We start from the raw sequence: 18,676 nt of genomic DNA, 5'->3' as shown, positions 1-18,676 counted from the left end.
CCTAACTCACAAGTCAATCTGCTTTAACTAACACTTGGAATATTAGTTTATTTCTGCCAAACTAACCCACCCTTGAACGTTAAGCAAGTACTACTAATAATGATGTTATAAAATTACAAACAATCACATTAACTTGAAAACAAAGGCATGATTGAAGACTCAAATTACCCATATATATATATAGAGTACCATCATGAATATGAGAGGTGAGGCTGAAAGAAAGTACATGAGAGATGGGTTATGGAAGACTTGAGCATGACCCTTTTGCATAATTTTTTTTTTTAACAAGAATTGTATTCAAAAGATTATCTGCTTCTTGAATTCCTTCCAAGTAACACCAATAAGATATAATGCGGTTTTCGTCATTGTAAAGAGATTGACAAAATCGCCGTACTTTTTACTGATCAGGACACTCATTTAATAAGTGAGACCCATCCGTCTTATATATGTTTCTCTCTCTTACAAATTGATGAGGGAGGTCAAAGTTAATATTGATCATGTCTGGTTACTTAAGCTAGTCTTGTTTAGTTTAATTAAGTTTAGATTGAAGTAATTTCAGATCAAATGGACATAGAGGAAAGTGGAGATGTGATGCGCGAGGAAAGTGGCCCACTAATCCAAGTCCCGTGATGTCTCTCGGTTGGATTATAGTGCGTGCAAAAGTGTGAGGTGCCACACAACGCTTGTTGCTTAATTTGTTTGTGTCCACATCCGCATTGTGGCTCCGCCACCTGACTAATTCTTTCTCAAGTTCATGGCCCCCAAGAATTTTCTCAATTATATTCCTCATTTGCCCTTTATATTCCTCATAGTAGAACCCTCCAACTATATTCAAATTAGGAATTTGAGCGGGTTACGAGTTCAATCCTACTCGTAACATTAGATTGTTACTGTGTATCCCTTTAATTTGAAAAAAAAAAATCAAATTAGCAACCACTCAACATTTGTCACTCTATTTAATTGTTTAATTAGGAATGGTGTTTGACGCAATATATATATATGCTCACTACTGAACTAATCTTCTGAAATCCGCATGTATATTTAAGAATGTATACAAGTTTAATTTGTATCGAATTTTATAGAGGGCTGTTTTATTTCATATCATTTTTTTTTTTGTTTGGTTTAATTGGGAAGCATTGAAGGAAGGGGACCAAACTTGTGGGGAACATATTTGTGAGATCCAAAGGACAGAGATGATTCAGAAATCAGAAAACAACAGAGAAAGAAGGAGAAAATGAATGGCATGTGAGTTCTGGTTTGGGCGTTTGGCAATTGCGAGCAAGAATCTGATGGTAGGGTCACACCCCATCCAGCAAGTATCCATCAGATATATATATTTCATTATTTCTCGTGTATGCACAGACATCAACACACAAACTTCGGGACTTGCCTTGTCCTTCACCGTCCTCCTTTTTATCTGTTGCTTTGAGGAGATTAAATAATGTAAATAAATTATTCTAAAATATTTATATTTTTTAAAAAACTAATTTGCCTGATTTATGAACTAATATATAATCTAACAATACACATAAATAATTTAAAAAATTATGTAATATATATTATAATTAAGTAATTTATTTAGTTTTTTTTTAAAATTTATATTAGTTAATTGAATTTTATATTAATGAGCAGAAACGATACCGAAATAAAATCCTTCTCGCTTAAACATGTGACTGCCACCATTTTTCATTTAATCTATTTATTCAGTACTAAATATAACTAGTTAAAAAAGTTCATTTTTATCCTAATATATGATAAAAATCTCAATTTATATTATCTTTCATGTTTACTATTTCTTCAAACTACCCATATTAATGTATGTAATTAATATGAGTATTTTTTAATATAAATAATTAAAAAGAAAGCCAGTTTATGAAAATTAACATATATTTTTTAATCAATATCTAATTTAACTAATTTTTTCAGTTAGTATAAATGACTTATCTAGTTGTTATACTTAATATTTTAGGATGGGAGAAAATAGATTGTCTGTGAAAATATCAAGTGAAAAATTTACTTTCTTATTAAAAAAATAAAACAAAATTTTCTCCAAGACCACAAGTGTCAAACTCCACTCACGTCCAATGGAGGCATCTGATCCGTGATGCATCAACGGCAAGGTCACCTGTCATGTCTTTGTTTTCTTGCTGCCTGCTTCGCCACCCCACTCTTCTCCCCCTTCTTCTAATTTTTTCTTTTTTAGAAAAATCAATTATATTGTTTCGTCTCCTACTTTCCTCAAAATTTTAGTGTAATATATTATCTGCGTATGAATTGATAATAACAAATAAAATAAGTCCTTATTTAACAGGCCATCAAAATTTGTCACTTTACCTCCATTATATTATACAGAAAAAAAAATTTCAATGATTCTAAAACTACGTCCCCTCTAACTCTATTCATAAGAACACGTTTCATTAAAACTAAATAAATAGGGTGTTCGGATTCATTTTTTAAAATGATTTTATAAAATATGAGATAAGTATTAAAAAAAATTTATCTTGGCTTACATAAAAGTATTTTTTTAAACATTTTTTAAAATAGACCATTGCTTGCCTTGGTCCGCGACATTATTCAGTATAGGGTAAGGATTCTTTTATGTGATATGGAGGGTGAATCCAATGAATCCCTTTTGTTCGTTGGGGGGGGGGGGGGGAGGTTTTTTAGATTGAGGGATCCAAAGTTAGAAGCCACGTGATGCAAAAATCAAAGGCGAAGCTTCGTGTTGCCAGAGAAAATAGTAAGAAGTCACGTGCAAATATTCTTCTTCCTTTTTCTTTTTTCTTTTTTTTTTTGGGCCAACGGTCACGTGCAAATATTCAACAATGCTTTATTCTTTTTTTTTGTACAAAAAAGTTTGGATGAGTTGGGTCCCACAAACTCACTAGGGCCAGAACATGCCTTCAGGCTCAGAAAACGCTTACAGAAGTACTTACAAATCACCCACCAACAAGATCCTCACATCGGCAGTAGGATTCGAACTCCCGACTTTATGGGTTATGAACCGACTCCTTAACGCTTCTTTACATTTTTCTTCACACTACCAAGTACCAACATAACATCCTGTTAGTACATTTTGGGATTGGGCTTCAATTTTTAAATCACAGGCACACAGGCACACAGGCCCGGGCGGGTGATATATCAACCTCGCTTTTTGAAGCTGGCGTCTATACTTTGTTGGTTAAGATGGGCTAGAGGCCCAGTGTGGGCTTGCCCATCAATTCATTTCGGTAAATAAACATGACAAGAAAAGTAAAAGAATGATCAGTAACAAAGTCTTGCTCATACAATTCTTCCTGATCAATTTGTCCCTCGGGTCATTTCCAAGCCAACTTAATTGACAATGCTCATCCTCATGAAATCTAATTTGAAAAAGAAAAACAACACAGGAATTTTTCCTATCAAATTTGTTTATTATATGAAACTATGAAAGTCCTAAGAATAAAGCAGTACAAAATACTACTCTCTCCGTTCCTTATTATAAGAGACATTTGATGCTTATAGCATATTCCTATATATAAGAGATACTTAAAAGTTGTCTTTATTTTTTTATATTGATTTTCTATTTTACCGCTATTTATTTTGTTTCCAACTTATACTCTCTTTCCCTCCCACTTCTTTTTCTTTTAATAATTTAATTGTTCTCTCTCATACTCTCTCTCCTTATTAATGGGGGTATTGTTAGAAAAAATATTACTTTTTACATATTAATTGTCCTCAACTAATTTTAACTGTTTTTTTATCAACGTAATTTTGTTATTTGTCTCTTATAATAAAGAACGGAGGGAGTAGTCAGTAAGGATGAAAGTTGCAAACATTTATGATTTTTCTACCAGTTCTGTTGAAAAATAATATGGTGTCTATTTCTAAATGTAGAAATTAATTGAGATATTTGATATGTTCACAAATATAAGATTGTAATATATTTTATTTTCCAAATTTATAATCTTTTTATATATTGCCTCTATTATAGGGAGATAGTCGTCGTTGCAAGTGAGTAAAGAAGTATCTCTAAAAAATCTATGTATATTTTTTTATAAATAACTAACTTGACAATTTTTTTTCTAAGTGAAATAGAGTATCACTTTATTCAACTTTTTTCTTTTAGTTATAATATTAGCGCATTAACTTTGAAAATGTCCATTTTTACCCAGGAAGTCTCAAGGAACAAGACAGATGGGAGAGACAACTGGCAGTATTATGTTAGTTTGAATTCTTATTCATAACCAATACTCATCATTATTAAACTTCCTCATCAAACTTTTCTTCCAAAAATATCACAAATGGCAGCTCTAAATTGAGAATTTTTTTTATCATAAAAGTTTTAAATTGTTTTAATAACTCATGAGTTTGAAAAAAGTTTAATTTCCAAATTTGCAATTAATTAGCTCCGGCAAAAGAAAAAATCACTATCTTGGCTCTAAGTTAAAATTTTTAAAGTTCATTGCTGTTTCCTAAATAAATGTCGACTCAAATATCAATTACTCTTCCGGTTCTTAATACAAGACCTATTTAACTAATTTGATTAGACTAAGGAAGTTAGATAAATTAGTTAATTATAAGAAATGTGACACATTTTTCTTAAAACACCACAATCATCTTTCTTAATACCTCATCTCCCTCTTTTACTAGATTATGGTTGAGAGAGTATCTATGGGGGTAATTTAGAAAAAATTGATAAATATGAAAAATAGGTCTTATATTTAGGATCAAAACCAATTCAAGAATTAGGCACTGAAGGAGTAATATACACATTATATCAATATAAATTCAATATCCTTTGAAGTTATATGCTTGTGATGTCATTGTTCGGAAATCGAATAGTAAAAAGTAAAAGTAAAAAAGATCTAGAAAGTTACTTTGTTTTGTTTTGAGCATAGTAAAATGGGTAATAAATGGAGAAGTGGAAAGGCGTGAGGCGGCGATCAACACTGGACTTGTGAGCCAGTGACTAGATGGGCTGCGCATTCCCATTCTGAGGCGCACTCCGTTTAGGACTTTGCTTTGGGAAAAATATAGGTTTGTTGCTTAAAAAAAAAATTAGGCAGAATAACAGTTTGAAATCAGTAAATTTTAAATAAAAAATTTCTGCAAAAATGTATTATTATATACGAGTGCAGTATTGTCAAAACATATAAAAATATTATTACTAAATCTGATTTAAAATTTAAAAATTTCAAACTTCTTTTTATGAGATCCTCCCAAAAAATTAAGTATAGAAGATATAACTCTCATAAGTAAAATAGTTTTTACGATAATATTATCAGGAAATTTTTAAATTAGTCTAATTCCTAGCTACATATAGTTCAAATCCAAGTCATTCATTCATATTATATTTTCATTTTTTGTATACCTTATCCTTGACATAAGTTACTTGTAACACATTTTTTCATTTGAAGAAATATAGTAGTATTAAATTGACAAAAAATTTCAATTTTATCCTCATTAAAGTTTTCTCTCTTTATATTTACAAATTATTCTCATATCCCTGATTGATTCTTTCTTTCTTTTTTCAATGAGAATTAAATAAAGATAAAAAAAAAAACTAACATCAAATATACTACAAATAATTTATATTTAATACCAAAACTTTCCTTACAAGTAATTTATATTTAAGACCTGAATGGTATAACATAAGAAAGAAAGAAGGGAATCTGGTCAAAAAAAAAGAAAGGATAGGAAAGGAAGAAGAAAAGAGAATCTCTTATACTTGTGGGGATCAGGCCCACACATGACGTTGTGGAATTGATTTCTTTTCTTCTTCTTCTTTTTTTCAGGTAAAGTATGTTGTTTGTTTACTTTTAATCTAACATTTTTGGGTGGTGAAACTGACAATAACACCAGCAAGTCAAGGTTTTTGGACAGTATCATTTTAACGTTGAAAATAGCTGTAAAACCGAAATACTCTTCCCGTCCTTATTATTAGTATGTGATAATAACACCATCGATCATAGTCAAGTAGAGGAGAGAAGAAGGATAATAAAAAAGATGATCATGGTGTTTTAAGAAGAATATGTCATATTTCTTATAATTAACTAACTTACCTAACTTTCTTAATCTAGTTAAATTGGTTAAGTAGGTCGTATATTAAGGATCAGAGGAGTATTTTAATTATATGTGATTAACCCTAGGGAGTATCAATCAATTCAATATTTAAGACATACCATATAAAATTGTAAAATGGAAACCATGGAATTCAAGTTGAAGATAAATTTCTCAATTTGTAGCCGTATCTTCTACATCTCTTAATTAAAATTTATACTGACAGCCAACCAACTAGCAAGACAAATATACTACCTCCGGTCCTAATTATAAGAGCTAGTTGACTAATTTGAGGAGGTTAATGAAGTGAGTTGAGTTAGTTATTTGTCCTAAATAGATATTGTCTTTCCTAAAATATCATTGCTAATCAAGTGTATTAACTAGAACTATAATTAGAAGAAGGATCATCTTGGAAAAAATTGAGTAAATATGACATGTTTTTTCTAAAACACCACAATCATCTTTCTTAATATTCTCATTCCCTCTTCTATTTGGTTATGGTTGGAGGAGTGTTTATAGGGATAATTTAGAAAAAATTAATAAATATGAGAAATAGGTCTTATATTTAGGACCAAAATCAATTCAACAATTAGGTCCTATATTAAGGACTAGAGGAATAATATATTCTCTTCTTTGTAGTATAATATTTTCTCATGTTTTTAATAATATGATTCTTTTTCACCAAAACCAGTTAAGAAGCTAAAATTAGTAAATACAAATCTCAACTTTTAAAAAATGACAATGTATGCCCTAAACTGTCATTTATAATTAGAGTGGATAAATTGATCTGTTTTCTAAAATAAATTAAATATATATATTTTGGTAACTTATTATAATTGTCTCTCTCTCCGATCTTTTTTATCAAAAAATGTTAATTAATTAATGGGTATTAAAAAATAGTTGAAATCAGGTCAGAATCGATTTTTTATTTTATTTTGTTGGTTAAGATGGGCTAGAGGCCCAATGTGGGCTGGCCCATCAATTCATTACTGTAAATGAACATACCAAGAAAAACGAAAAGAATAATCAATTGCAAAGTCTGGCTCATACAGTTCTTCCTGATCAATTTGTCCCTCAGGTCATTTCCAAGCCAATTTAATTGACAATGCTCATCCTCATGAAGTCTTATTTGAAAAAGAAAAATAACACATGAATTTTTCCCATCAAATTTGTTTATTATATGAAACTATGAAAGTCTTAAGAATAGAGCAGTACAAAATAGTCAATAGGGATGAAACTTGCGGACATTTATGATTTTTCTGGCAGTTATGTTGAAAAATAATATTGCCTCTATTTCTAAATGGAGAAGCTAATTGAGATATTTGATATGACCATAAATATAAGATTATAATATATCTTATCTTCTAAATTTGTAATTTTTTATTTTCAAACTGCCCTTTTTATAAGGGGATAGCCGTCATTGCAAGTGAGTAAAAAAGTATCTTTAAAAAATTTACACACATTTTTTATAAATAATTAACTTAATATTTTTTTTTCACATAGCGTAATATCACTTAATTCTTCTTTTTTTTTTTTGTTATAATATCAATGCATTAGCTTTGAAGATGCTTATTTTGACCCAAGAAGTCTCAAGAACAACAAGACAGAAGGGAGAGACAATTCGTAGTATTATGTTTGTTTGAATTCTTATTCATAATCAATGCTCATCATTACTAAACTTCCCCATCAAACTTTTCTTCCAAAAATATCACAAATGTAGCTCTAAATTAATTTTTTTTATTCAGACAAATTTTAAATTGTTTTCAATAACTCATTAGTTTAAAAAAAGTTGAATTTCAAAATTGCAATTAATTATCTCCGGCCCCAAAAAATCACAATCTTGGCTCTAAGTTAAAATTTCTGAAGTTCATTGCTGGGCCTAAATAAACGTCAACACACATATCAATTAATATACACATTATATCTATGTAAATTCAATATCCTTTAAAGTTATATACTTGTGATGTCATTATGCAGAAATTTAATAGTAAAAAATAAAAGTAAAAAAGATCTAGAAAGTTATTTTGTTTCGTTTTGAGCATAGTAAAATGGGTAGTAAATGCAGAAGTGGAAAGGTGCGAGGCGGCGATCAATATTGGAATTGTGAGTCATTGGCTAGATGGGCTATGCTCTCCCACCCACCCTTTAGTCCTTTGCTTTGGGAAAAATATATGTTCGTCTCTTTAAAAAAAAAAAAAAAAGGGAGAATAACAGTTAAAAATTGCTAAATTTTAAATAACAAATAACAACAAAAATATATTGTTATTTATAAGTTTAATATTTCAAAACCTTTAAAGGCGTTGTTATTAAAAATGATTTGAAATTTAATAATTTCAAACTTCTTTTTGTGAGATCCTCCCAAAAAAACAAAGTATAAAAGGTATAACTCTCATAAGAAGTAAAATAATTTTTATGATAATATTATCATGAAAATTTTAAATTATTCTAATTCCTAGCTACATATAGCCAAAATCCCCATCATTCATTCATACTATATTTTCAGTTTTTGCATACCACTCTAATCTTTGATATAAGTTACTCTTGTAACATATTTTTGTATATCAAGAAATATTTTAAATTGACAAAAATTTTTATTTTTACTCTTATTAAAATTTTGTCTCTTTATATTTACAAATTATTCTCATATCTCTCACTCTTTTCAATGAGAATTAATAAAGGGAAAAAATAAAAACAAATATTAAATATACTAAAAAAAAAAAGGAAAGGAAGAAAGAAAGAACAAAAGAGAATCTCTTACACTTGTGGAATCAGGCCCACACATGACGTTTTGGAATTGACTTTTTTTTTTCTTTCTGTCTTGTAAGTAAAGTATGTCGTTTGGTTGCTTAATCAAATTTTGTTGGGTGGTGAAATCGATGATAACACCAGCAAGTCAAGGCCCAGGGACAGTATCATTTGAACGTTGAAAATAGCTGTAAAACATAAATATTTTAATTGTATATGATTAATCCCAGGGAGTATCAATCAATTCAATATTTAATACATACCACACACAACTGTAAAATGGAATTCAAGTTGAAGATAAATTCAGGACCTTCTCAATTTCTGGCTGTATCTTCTACGTCTCTTAATTAAAATTTTATAGTCACAGCTAACCAGCTAGCAAGACAGATATATAAATACTACTATTACTTTTTTTTTAATCTGATAAATAGTTTGCAACATGCATATATGTTGATATATGTATATCTATGGGGCAAAATTTGGGGTTATATATTAACAATAAACACACACGACACCACGCAACAAATGAGGCAGAGCAAATTTCTAAGAAGAATCCAACAAAAAAGGTCGCAAGATTGTGGCATTACTTTTTAGAAGAAATTGTGAGCTGGATTAAAATAAAATAAAATGGGGTGGGGCTGGCAATTGGCATGTGCCATGGGAAACAACAGGGAAATGGGTCAATGTGGAAAGAAGATATGAGGGGTAAAACCGTAAAACAAGGACGGCAACAACAGCAACAATAATTAGTAAATAAATGAAAGAAGGAGGACTTCTCTGGTTTGTTCTGACCGTGGACGGGAATTACGAAGCGTGTCTGAGCATCACCCGACCCTTCCAACGTTGGGTGCCCATGTTTTATGACGCGCGGGCCACATTAACGGGTCTTTTTTTTTTTTTTTTGTGGTACGAGTATAATATTTTTCTCATGTTTTTAATAATATGGTTCTTTTTCACCAAAACCAGTTAAGAAGCTAAAATTAGTAGATACTAATCTTAACTTTTAAAAAATGACAATGTGTACCCTAAACTATCATCTATAATTAGAGTGGATAAATTGCTCTGTTTTCTAAAATAAATTAAATATATATATTTTTCGGTAACTTCTTATAGGTGTCTCTCTCTCCGATCCTTTTCATTAAAATATGTTAGTTAATTTATGGGTATTAAAAAATAGTTGAAATCAGTTCAGAATCGTCTTTTTTTTTTTGTGGTTTTCATAATTCTACCTAATAAAGTTGTGTTTATAAGTTGAAAGTAGAGGAAGAAAGGACACTGTATAAATGAGTCATAAAACGGATTAATATCTTATGTTAAAGGCCGTGATGAACAATTTATAAATAATATTAAAGGAATATATTGTAATTTAATCTAAAACAAGTCTTTTATCTACAATTCATTAAAAAAAATCTTATAAAACTTTTGTTCATTCAGGACAAAATAATGTGATATAAACTAAAGTTTTCCAAATTACAGATAGTAGAAAATGATATAAAGTAAGTAAAACTTTCCAATTTCTAGAAAGAAAGAAACCATGTGTTGACGTTAACATTTGCTAGCCACACAAATACTTGGACTAGAGATACAGAGTACTTGTGTTGGTCAATGAAGATTAGAACCATTAATTATGCCCATGATTGTATCTTAACAAAACGACACACGCTAATTCAAAACCCACCCTTCATTTTCAACGTTCACATTGGCTCCATTTCCACGCCACCTCTAGATTTTTCCAACTTTAATTTGATGATCTGAAAATATTAATATTATATTATTATAAAATATCATTCTCAATCTCACTAACAAAAGTGTTTTCTTTAATCCGGGCCACCCATTTTCATTATCTTCTAATTGCAAGTTGATGACTTTGTAGTCCTTGGAGGGCCACTCGCTTTTGCATATAATTTTTTCCTATACTTGATGGTAATTAAATGACCAATTGTGAGAGCCAAATTTGTTTGCTAAAATAATTGGAGTACACATTTGAACTTATCTTTGATCATGATTAAAACTAACACAAACGTCGCCCTCACGTATTTTGTTAATTAACCGAATTAAGATTATGCGAGTATAGTAGTGGGGTCAAAATATCGCTGTATTAATTAAAGACCACTGTAACATTAAAAAAATCACATTGGATGCTTCATGCTCCACTGTATTTTTTTTAAAAAGAGAGAGAGAAGTCACGTGCGCACGTGTGTGTGAACACAATTAATTTTTGTGCAGTGAAAAAATTTGTCCCCTTGTTCGCCAAAAGAAAAAATAATAAAATTGCCCTGTTGTGGCCAGCTAGATTTTGCTAAGTAACAACTTGGCGAAACAGTTTACATAAGGTTTTCAAGATATTTTGAGTATTCAACTTGAAAGCTACAACTAAAAACATTGTAAATGCTAGCTAACTACTACCTTTAGTTCTAGTTATAAGATCTCATCTGTAGTCTATAAATAAGGTTTTATAATTAACACCGGAGGTAGTACTACTTTAACAAATTAAAACTAGCTAAGCTGATTATTTGTAACAAATATATGTTAGTTTTTTCAAACTATTATTTTTAACCGCGTGTATTAAAGTTCTATCTAGGTATACTTTGATTTAATCTCTCATCACGCAGGTTGCATGAACTATAATAAAAAATTTTTTTTGTATTTATGGTATCTCTAACCTTTTAACTTTCATTTATTCCAACTAAATACTATTTAAATAAGTTTTATGCCATTTGAGAAAAGAGAGAATAATGGAGAATCTTTTAAAACCAGATAAATTCATCAATGTCTAATCTTTTGACTTTCATGCGTGTGTATAGAAACTGAATCAGTGAATTATTGACTTGCAAAACCAATATTTTTTTTTTGCTCTCATAATTATTGATTATTCGAATCTAAACACGCCGTTATGAATTTATGATCCTCAGCAGTCTTCATTTCCAACACGTGTAACATTTATTTTATTTTTTATTTTTGGTGAAGAACACGTGTAACATTTTTAGTTCAATCTTTTGATGTTCTGTAAAAATATATAAAAACAACACAAACTTATAAATTTAATTTTAAAATAGTTTTATGACAGGCTGCATGAATCGTTTCTGAAATTGAAATTACGTATAGTATAATACACAAGGAAGGAACATCTATAAAGTGTTTGGCTAATTTCAGAAGTGCTCCTCATAAGCACTTTTTCTGTAAATTGAGACAACTTTCTCTACATATTTATTTCGTATACTGTAAAAATATTTGTGAAACTATAATTTTGTTCTTACTCAAACACCCCGTATATCTAATATGTTTTTAATAACAAACAATCCGTACGCGCATAGACCTGGGAAAGAATGGGTGGTGAACGAGGAGACTCGAAGATAAGCGATCTAATCGATCAAGACGAGAAGATTTTGGCCCAAAAAAATCAAGACAAAAAGATAAGTGCTGATTGAGTACGGATAAGTTCTGTATAATTAATTAGCTAATTTAAGTATGTTAAAAAAATTAATTAAGTTATTTATAATAAATATGTGCTGTCTTATTTAAAATATCTTTACTAATCAAATGTTATTTGATTAAATATTTAACATGTATAACTACTATAAAGATTATTTCAAAAAAATAGATAAATATAAAAAATAAAATTGATTAAAATTTTATATTTAAAACTAAATTAAAACTTAAACTAACTCTTATATTAAGGATATGGGATAGTATTAAAAGATAATCATATGAAATGATTAATGTAAATAAGACTCCAGAAATGTCAGGCCGCCCCAAACCACGCACCACATAGCTAAACCAAACACCAAAACACGACAAATCCACATGTCAAACCGTTCACATTTGGTTGATTTCTCCATGAATTGACCCATACTAACCCTCCAATAAATTTTAGAATTATTTTATAAACATTAATTATTGAGTGAATTAGCATCAATTGATTATTTAATTAATTAGCTTTAAAATAAATATTAAGCCTTGTCCCAAGAAAAATATCTAGCCCAAAATAAGTTGAACATGTTTAAATCCACGCAAGAAAGTGTGTACTTTTTATACAGTTTTTAGATAGGCATGATTTATTTACCAGATATACTTAAAGAATATATATATATAAATAAGTATATTATGCGTTAATGATCTCTCATTTCTTTTTAAGAGAAAATTATAATGAAGTCTTAAAAAAATAAAATAATTATCAAGAAGTTCCAATGAGAAGTAAGCAGTTGTTATTTCTTATACAAAAACTTGTCATTGCAAATTGTTCTGTTGTCATTAAGATTTTTTAGCAATTATGTTCATCCCTTGGGATTTCATAACAATTCTCCTTCTTTTTTTTCAACTTTCTTTCTACTTTTTTTTTTCAATTTATTAAGGTAAAATTGTCTTTTTTCAACATTTACAAATGTCAAATTAGTATTTATATTTTGATGTGAGATTTTGCGTTTCACTAACACTAATTTAGAGTTTTATATATTTAAGGGTGTTTTCTGTTTTTTTTAAATAAATGAATTAAATGATTTATTAGCTTTTTCATTAAAAGAATATTAAATGAGAGCAGGGTCAGTTTGGGATTTGCATCGGGTGTTCATCAGTTTTGATGAACACCCAATACTCATTAGATTTCGGATCTGATCTAGATGATTCAAATTTAATGTTATTTTTATTTTTTAAAATGATTATTTTAATAGGTATAGGATAAAAAATAAAAATAATTCTTAATTATGATTATTTAAAAATATAATTTTTTTATTTTAAAATATTTATTTAAAAATATTAAATCTGAACCGTCCAGATTAAATCTAGACAGCCTAGATTATTCATCAGGTACTGGGCCCAGATTGCTCAGGCTAGTACCACCAAATGCGGACCCGCCAGTTTGGTTAGGGGAGCTTGGCCAATGGCCGTGCATTACGTCATTTTGTTTGCATCATCGATCCTCTGGTCGCTTCTTTCTTTCGTACAAATCATTCAATGAGTGGGGTCTAACAGTTATAATATACTGTAAATTATATTATAAAACAACCTTTACATTTAAAATTGAAGGAGTATAATTTTTATGAACGAATTTATTTTTTTCCTCGATTAATTCACCTTTTTTTAAAGTTAAATAAATACACTTAATCGCATTGTCATATTAAGCAGAAGACCCACTTTGTTGACTCGTAAATTGAAGAGATTTTGGGCACTTCATCGAGACATCTTCAACCTTAATCATGTGATCTAGACCTTAAAAAAAATGTGTCCTGTAATTTACACAAATGATTTTGTCATCTCAACTAACATTCCCTCTGGCTGTAGGATTTAGTTGAGAAGTGTTTTGATCTAAATATTAGGCTTCAGTTCATTTTATCTTACAATTTTATTGATTGCACACATCTTACAATTTTATTGATTGCACATATCGTTAATGAGAGTATTCTCTGATACAAATAATTAAAAATATTTAACTAATTAAGTATATATTTATTATAAATAACTAAGAGCATGTTTAGAATAACTTATAAGTAACTATTTAATTGTAATTTATGCAAGATGAGGTATCTCTTGGTTCTATTTATAGGATATAGAGAAAAGATATTTTTTTATAGATGTACAATTTTACTCATCATTTATTATTATGTTGATTTTGTTTACATAAATTTTTTTTTTGCAACAATGTTTACATAAGGTATAATATATACTCCTCCGGTCCTAATTATAAGACCCAATTGACTTATTTGAGGAGATTAAGGAAGTAAGTTAAGTTGGTTATTTATAATAAATAAGTGTTGTCATTCCTAAAATATCCTTGCTAATTAAGTATATTGGCTAAAACTATCATTATTAGAAGGATTATCTTGGAAAAAAATGCATAAATATAAGAGACAAAATGGATTGGGTCTTATAATTAGGACCAAATAAAAAGTCAAACTGGGTCTTATAATAAGGACCGGAGGAGTATTAAATAAGGATAAAGTTAAGAAGTTATTGAATTTGAAATGAGAGTTAATGAAGTTTAAGGTCTTCACTGGTCTTTATGAAACATATTGAAAGTGATTTATAAAGAGAATCAGAAAAGTAAATATGTGATAAAAATTTTATATGTAAAACGTGTTTATCATTGCCAATCCAAACCAGTTCTGACTAAACTAATTTTTTGAGTTTCTATAAATTAATTATGTAACTCCTGCATTTATAGCTAAAAAGATTATTACATGTGAAACGTTAAAAACACCCTAGTTTTCATGTGGCACATGAAATTTGAAAAGTAAATCACGTTCCCAGTAGTTCATGAAAAATTATAGATTTTTTAATTTATATTGAGTGGGGTGAAAGGAAAAAGTAAAACAGAAGTAGCATATTCCATTATTGCGACACAAATGCTCCTCTGTCGCCAGCATATTCCTTTTCTCCTATAACCGACGTCGGTATTGTCACTCTCGTCGAAATATGGCAGCATATCTAAACACTTATAGTTTATAAAATATAAATAAAAAATTATTATAATTATCACATTTCTCAATGACCAAACATTAATCGTTTTAAAATTTATTATTAAATTTTGAGAAATTAACAAAAAATAGTGATCACTTTCATAAAATTGTTTAGTGACAATTTTCGTAACATATAGTAATAAAATTTCTTAAAATTTGTCACCTCTAAGCCTTTCAAAATTATGGCAAAAAAAAATCTTTCAATCTAACATTTACAAAAGTAAGAAGCAGCCCACTACGTCTAGAATTTAATAATACTCCTCATGTCTTAAATATAAAACTCATTATTACCAACATATATATAAGATTTATTTTATAGTATAAATTATATTTTAGAATAGGTCTTATATTCAGGACTGTAAATTTGTAAATAAATTCTATTTTGATTTTTGAATTTTGATAGATTCCGTTAAATCAGTTGAAACATTAATTTACATTTTCTATAAAAAAAAAAATACTGAAGTGTAATGTAAGACTTCCCCAAAGTCGAACTAAACGAAGTTGCCATCGGTTGTTATGCTATTTATTAGTTTGAAAGAGACGTTACATATTGATGTCAAAGATAGCACGCTTGAATTCCCATCATAAACCTGTGTGGACTGTATTTTTAAAAAATAAATCATACAGTTTGTAATTTTAAATCTTTCTTAGGATTTTTATAGCATTATACTCCCTCTAGTCCATTATAAGATCACCGTTAAAAGAAAATTACGGTTTAAAATATATTGAATATAGGAGAGACATGACGGATAATAAAAGTGTAACATTAAATACAATTTTATTACTCCTTCCGTGTCTTTTTATAAGTAACATTAGGTTCTACTACATAAACCAAAAAGTTAGTACTTAAAGATAATAAGTATGTAAAAATTAAAAGTTCTTTATCTAAAATATCCTTATTTATGGGGGAGAGAGAGAGTATAAGAAAGAGAATAAGAAAATTATTATAATAAAGAAAACTATAAAAGAGAGAGAATGTGGGTGGAGAGAGATGGTTGCGCGGGAGTAAAATAATAAACATACTGGATATTAAAATAAGTAATTAATAAAGTAAAATAAGAAATTTATTACAAAAATTTAAAACAACTTACAAATGTTATTTATATTTAAAGAAAAGAGAGAGATAATAGTTGTTACTTATGAAAAGGGACAGATGCAGTATTTTTTAAAGATAAAATAAAAAAATTCTATTATTTTGAGACAAACTTAATGATTCAATTTCTTTTTTTTTTCTGTTTGATATATAAGAAATGTTAACTAACTTTTTGTGCTGCGAATCGTAATCGAAAGGAGTAGTTATTTTATTTTTCTGCGCTGATTTTCTTGATTTTAACAAGGAAAAAACGGGAGTGGATATGTTGAACATAAAGTGGACCAGAATACGATAATAAGCCGGGAAAAAATGCCTTCTTCTTTCTTCTTTCTTTTGTTTTTTTCCCCGGCCACCTGGAGTGGTGATGTCGTTTTTAATTTTATTTGATTTAGCTATACATCTGATCTTCTGTTGATTTATTTTTAGATAATAAAATATTAACCATGCCACGTGTTTAATGGACAATAACTTAAAAGCATAAAACTAAATTAAAACGACAGCCTCACATTTCAATGAAGTAAACGTCAACGCTGTTACAGTTTAGACATAAAGCAAGCCTTTCAAGCTTTCATTCACACTTCACAATAACTCTTTTAGTAGTGATATATTCAGATAACGTCTTGCAAAGCCTCTTCCATCCTCTTCTTGTGCAGCGTGTCAGCAACCACGCCGGAGCACCGTCCATGGCTGACCCGGTTACAATCTCCGCTTTCGTCGCCAGCTGGTTCACGCCTTCTTCTCTCTTCCTCTTTCTCAACTTCGTCATCGGCACAATTGTCATCTCTTCCCGTTTTGGTACCACCACAGAGCCTTCCGACCACCACCACGATGGCCACCCACCTCTCGTTCGTTCATCGTCCCTGCTTGAACGCTTTAGGTCCCTCCGTTTCCACAAACACGACGCTGCGTTTCCCGGACCCGAGTATATTCAGCCCGTTCATGACTATCCTCAGCTCGTCAGAACGCCGTCACTGATCGAGCGAGTCAGGTCGTTCAAATTCGGGTTTTCTAACAACTTCGACCCCACCGGTGCGGATACAGTGTCTGTTCAACCCGATGACACGCCGGAACAGCCAACTGAACCGCAACTGGCGAGAACTCCTTCGCTCCTGGAGCGCCTCAAGTCTATGAAATTCTCGTCTCTCCACAGATCGGACTCAATAAAAGCGGCGGGAGAAGGACTTGAACGGGAAGCTGACGTTCCGGAGTCGAAAGAGGATCGTGGTGCGGATAACTTGGTGAGGAGGAGCAAATCGGAGTCGAGTAGGAGGGAGACGGGAAAGTCACCGGAGAAGATGAAGAAATCGGCGAGTGACAAAGCAGCGTCAAGGACGCAGGAGGAGGAGGAGGTGGATCGCCGGACACCAGAACCAGAGACGGCAAGGTACAGAGCAGGCATTGAAACGGCGTCGTTTGCGGAGGACGAAACGGTGGACGCCAAAGCGGACGATTTCATTAACAGATTCAGACAGCAACTGAGGTTACAGAGGGTGAATTCGTTCCTGCGTAGAGAGACGATCTGAGCAAACTGATGAGGAATGGCTGCGTGCGTGGAGCCCCACCGTAAGTCCCAGGGTAAAACGGTCCATACATCACCTATTCCGGCTTCATCACTGCCCATCACGACAGCGAAAGCTGCGCCTGAAATAACTAAAAGGCCCTTTAATTAGTAGTTTTAAGACTTTAAGCTTTGGAGGCGCCTGCTCGTCCCGTAGTGTTTATTTAGTCAGCAGTCAGTTTCACTCATATTTGGGGTGAAAAGGTAAAAAAGTACGTATCAATGTAAAGTTGCTTGCGTTAGTGAAAACGATTACGTCCTTGCATTTATATTACATTGCAAAGAAATAGATTTGAGATTTGTTGTGTTGCTTGTTTGGCTACAGAAGAGTAATTAAAATTGTAAGTTACTTCTATTCACTGCTTTTAAGGAAGAACATAAACGTCACAGGTTACTTGTTAAAGATCACTGGCTGTAAAAATGCTTATTCATATAATCTGACATTTTTATATATTTATCTCGTATTCTGTAAATTATGATTGAAAAGCTGATTTTAAATAATTTTACCGCCATTTCAAATAAGCAGGTTGTTCATATTTAATTTGATATCCAAAATGACATATGGGCTGTTATTGTTAAGTCCTAAAGTGATAATGGAATTGTTTATTATAGCGGCTTTTCTAGAATGAATTTTTAGTCTGTTTTATAAGACCTTTTAATAGTTTCAATAAGTATTAAATATTTTTTTCAGACATATCTATATTTAATAGAGGTAGTGACTAGTGAAATAGTAGAAATTGATATGATATTAAAATTTTAGTATAGTTAATGGGAGTAATAATAGAG

General features: G+C 30.4%; 1 protein-coding gene across 1 annotated transcript; it reads left to right on the top strand.

Moving 5' to 3' along the window:
- The first annotated feature begins 16,926 nt into the window (after window positions 1–16,926).
- On the top strand, window positions 16,927–18,284 carry LOC114711429 (pathogen-associated molecular patterns-induced protein A70-like). The gene has a single exon (XM_028895829.1). The coding sequence runs from the start codon at window positions 17,016–17,018 to the stop codon at window positions 17,853–17,855; it is 840 nt and encodes a 279-aa protein (XP_028751662.1). The 5' UTR covers window positions 16,927–17,015; the 3' UTR covers window positions 17,856–18,284.
- The last annotated feature ends 392 nt before the right edge of the window (window positions 18,285–18,676 follow it).

The sequence above is a fragment of the Neltuma alba genome, unplaced genomic scaffold, assembly GCF_004799145.2.
Source record: "Neltuma alba isolate B1F8T4 unplaced genomic scaffold, ASM479914v2 tig00011289_pilon, whole genome shotgun sequence".
NCBI lineage: Eukaryota > Viridiplantae > Streptophyta > Magnoliopsida > Fabales > Fabaceae > Neltuma > Neltuma alba.
Note: the sequence above shows the minus strand (reverse complement) of the source record. Positions and strands in the feature narration are given on the sequence as shown.

Bases quoted from the DNA above. Each gene is read 5' to 3' on its own strand.
- LOC114711429 (XM_028895829.1), top strand. From the start codon at position 17,016: ATGGCTGACCCGGTTACAATCTCCGCTTTCGTCGCCAGCTGGTTCACG.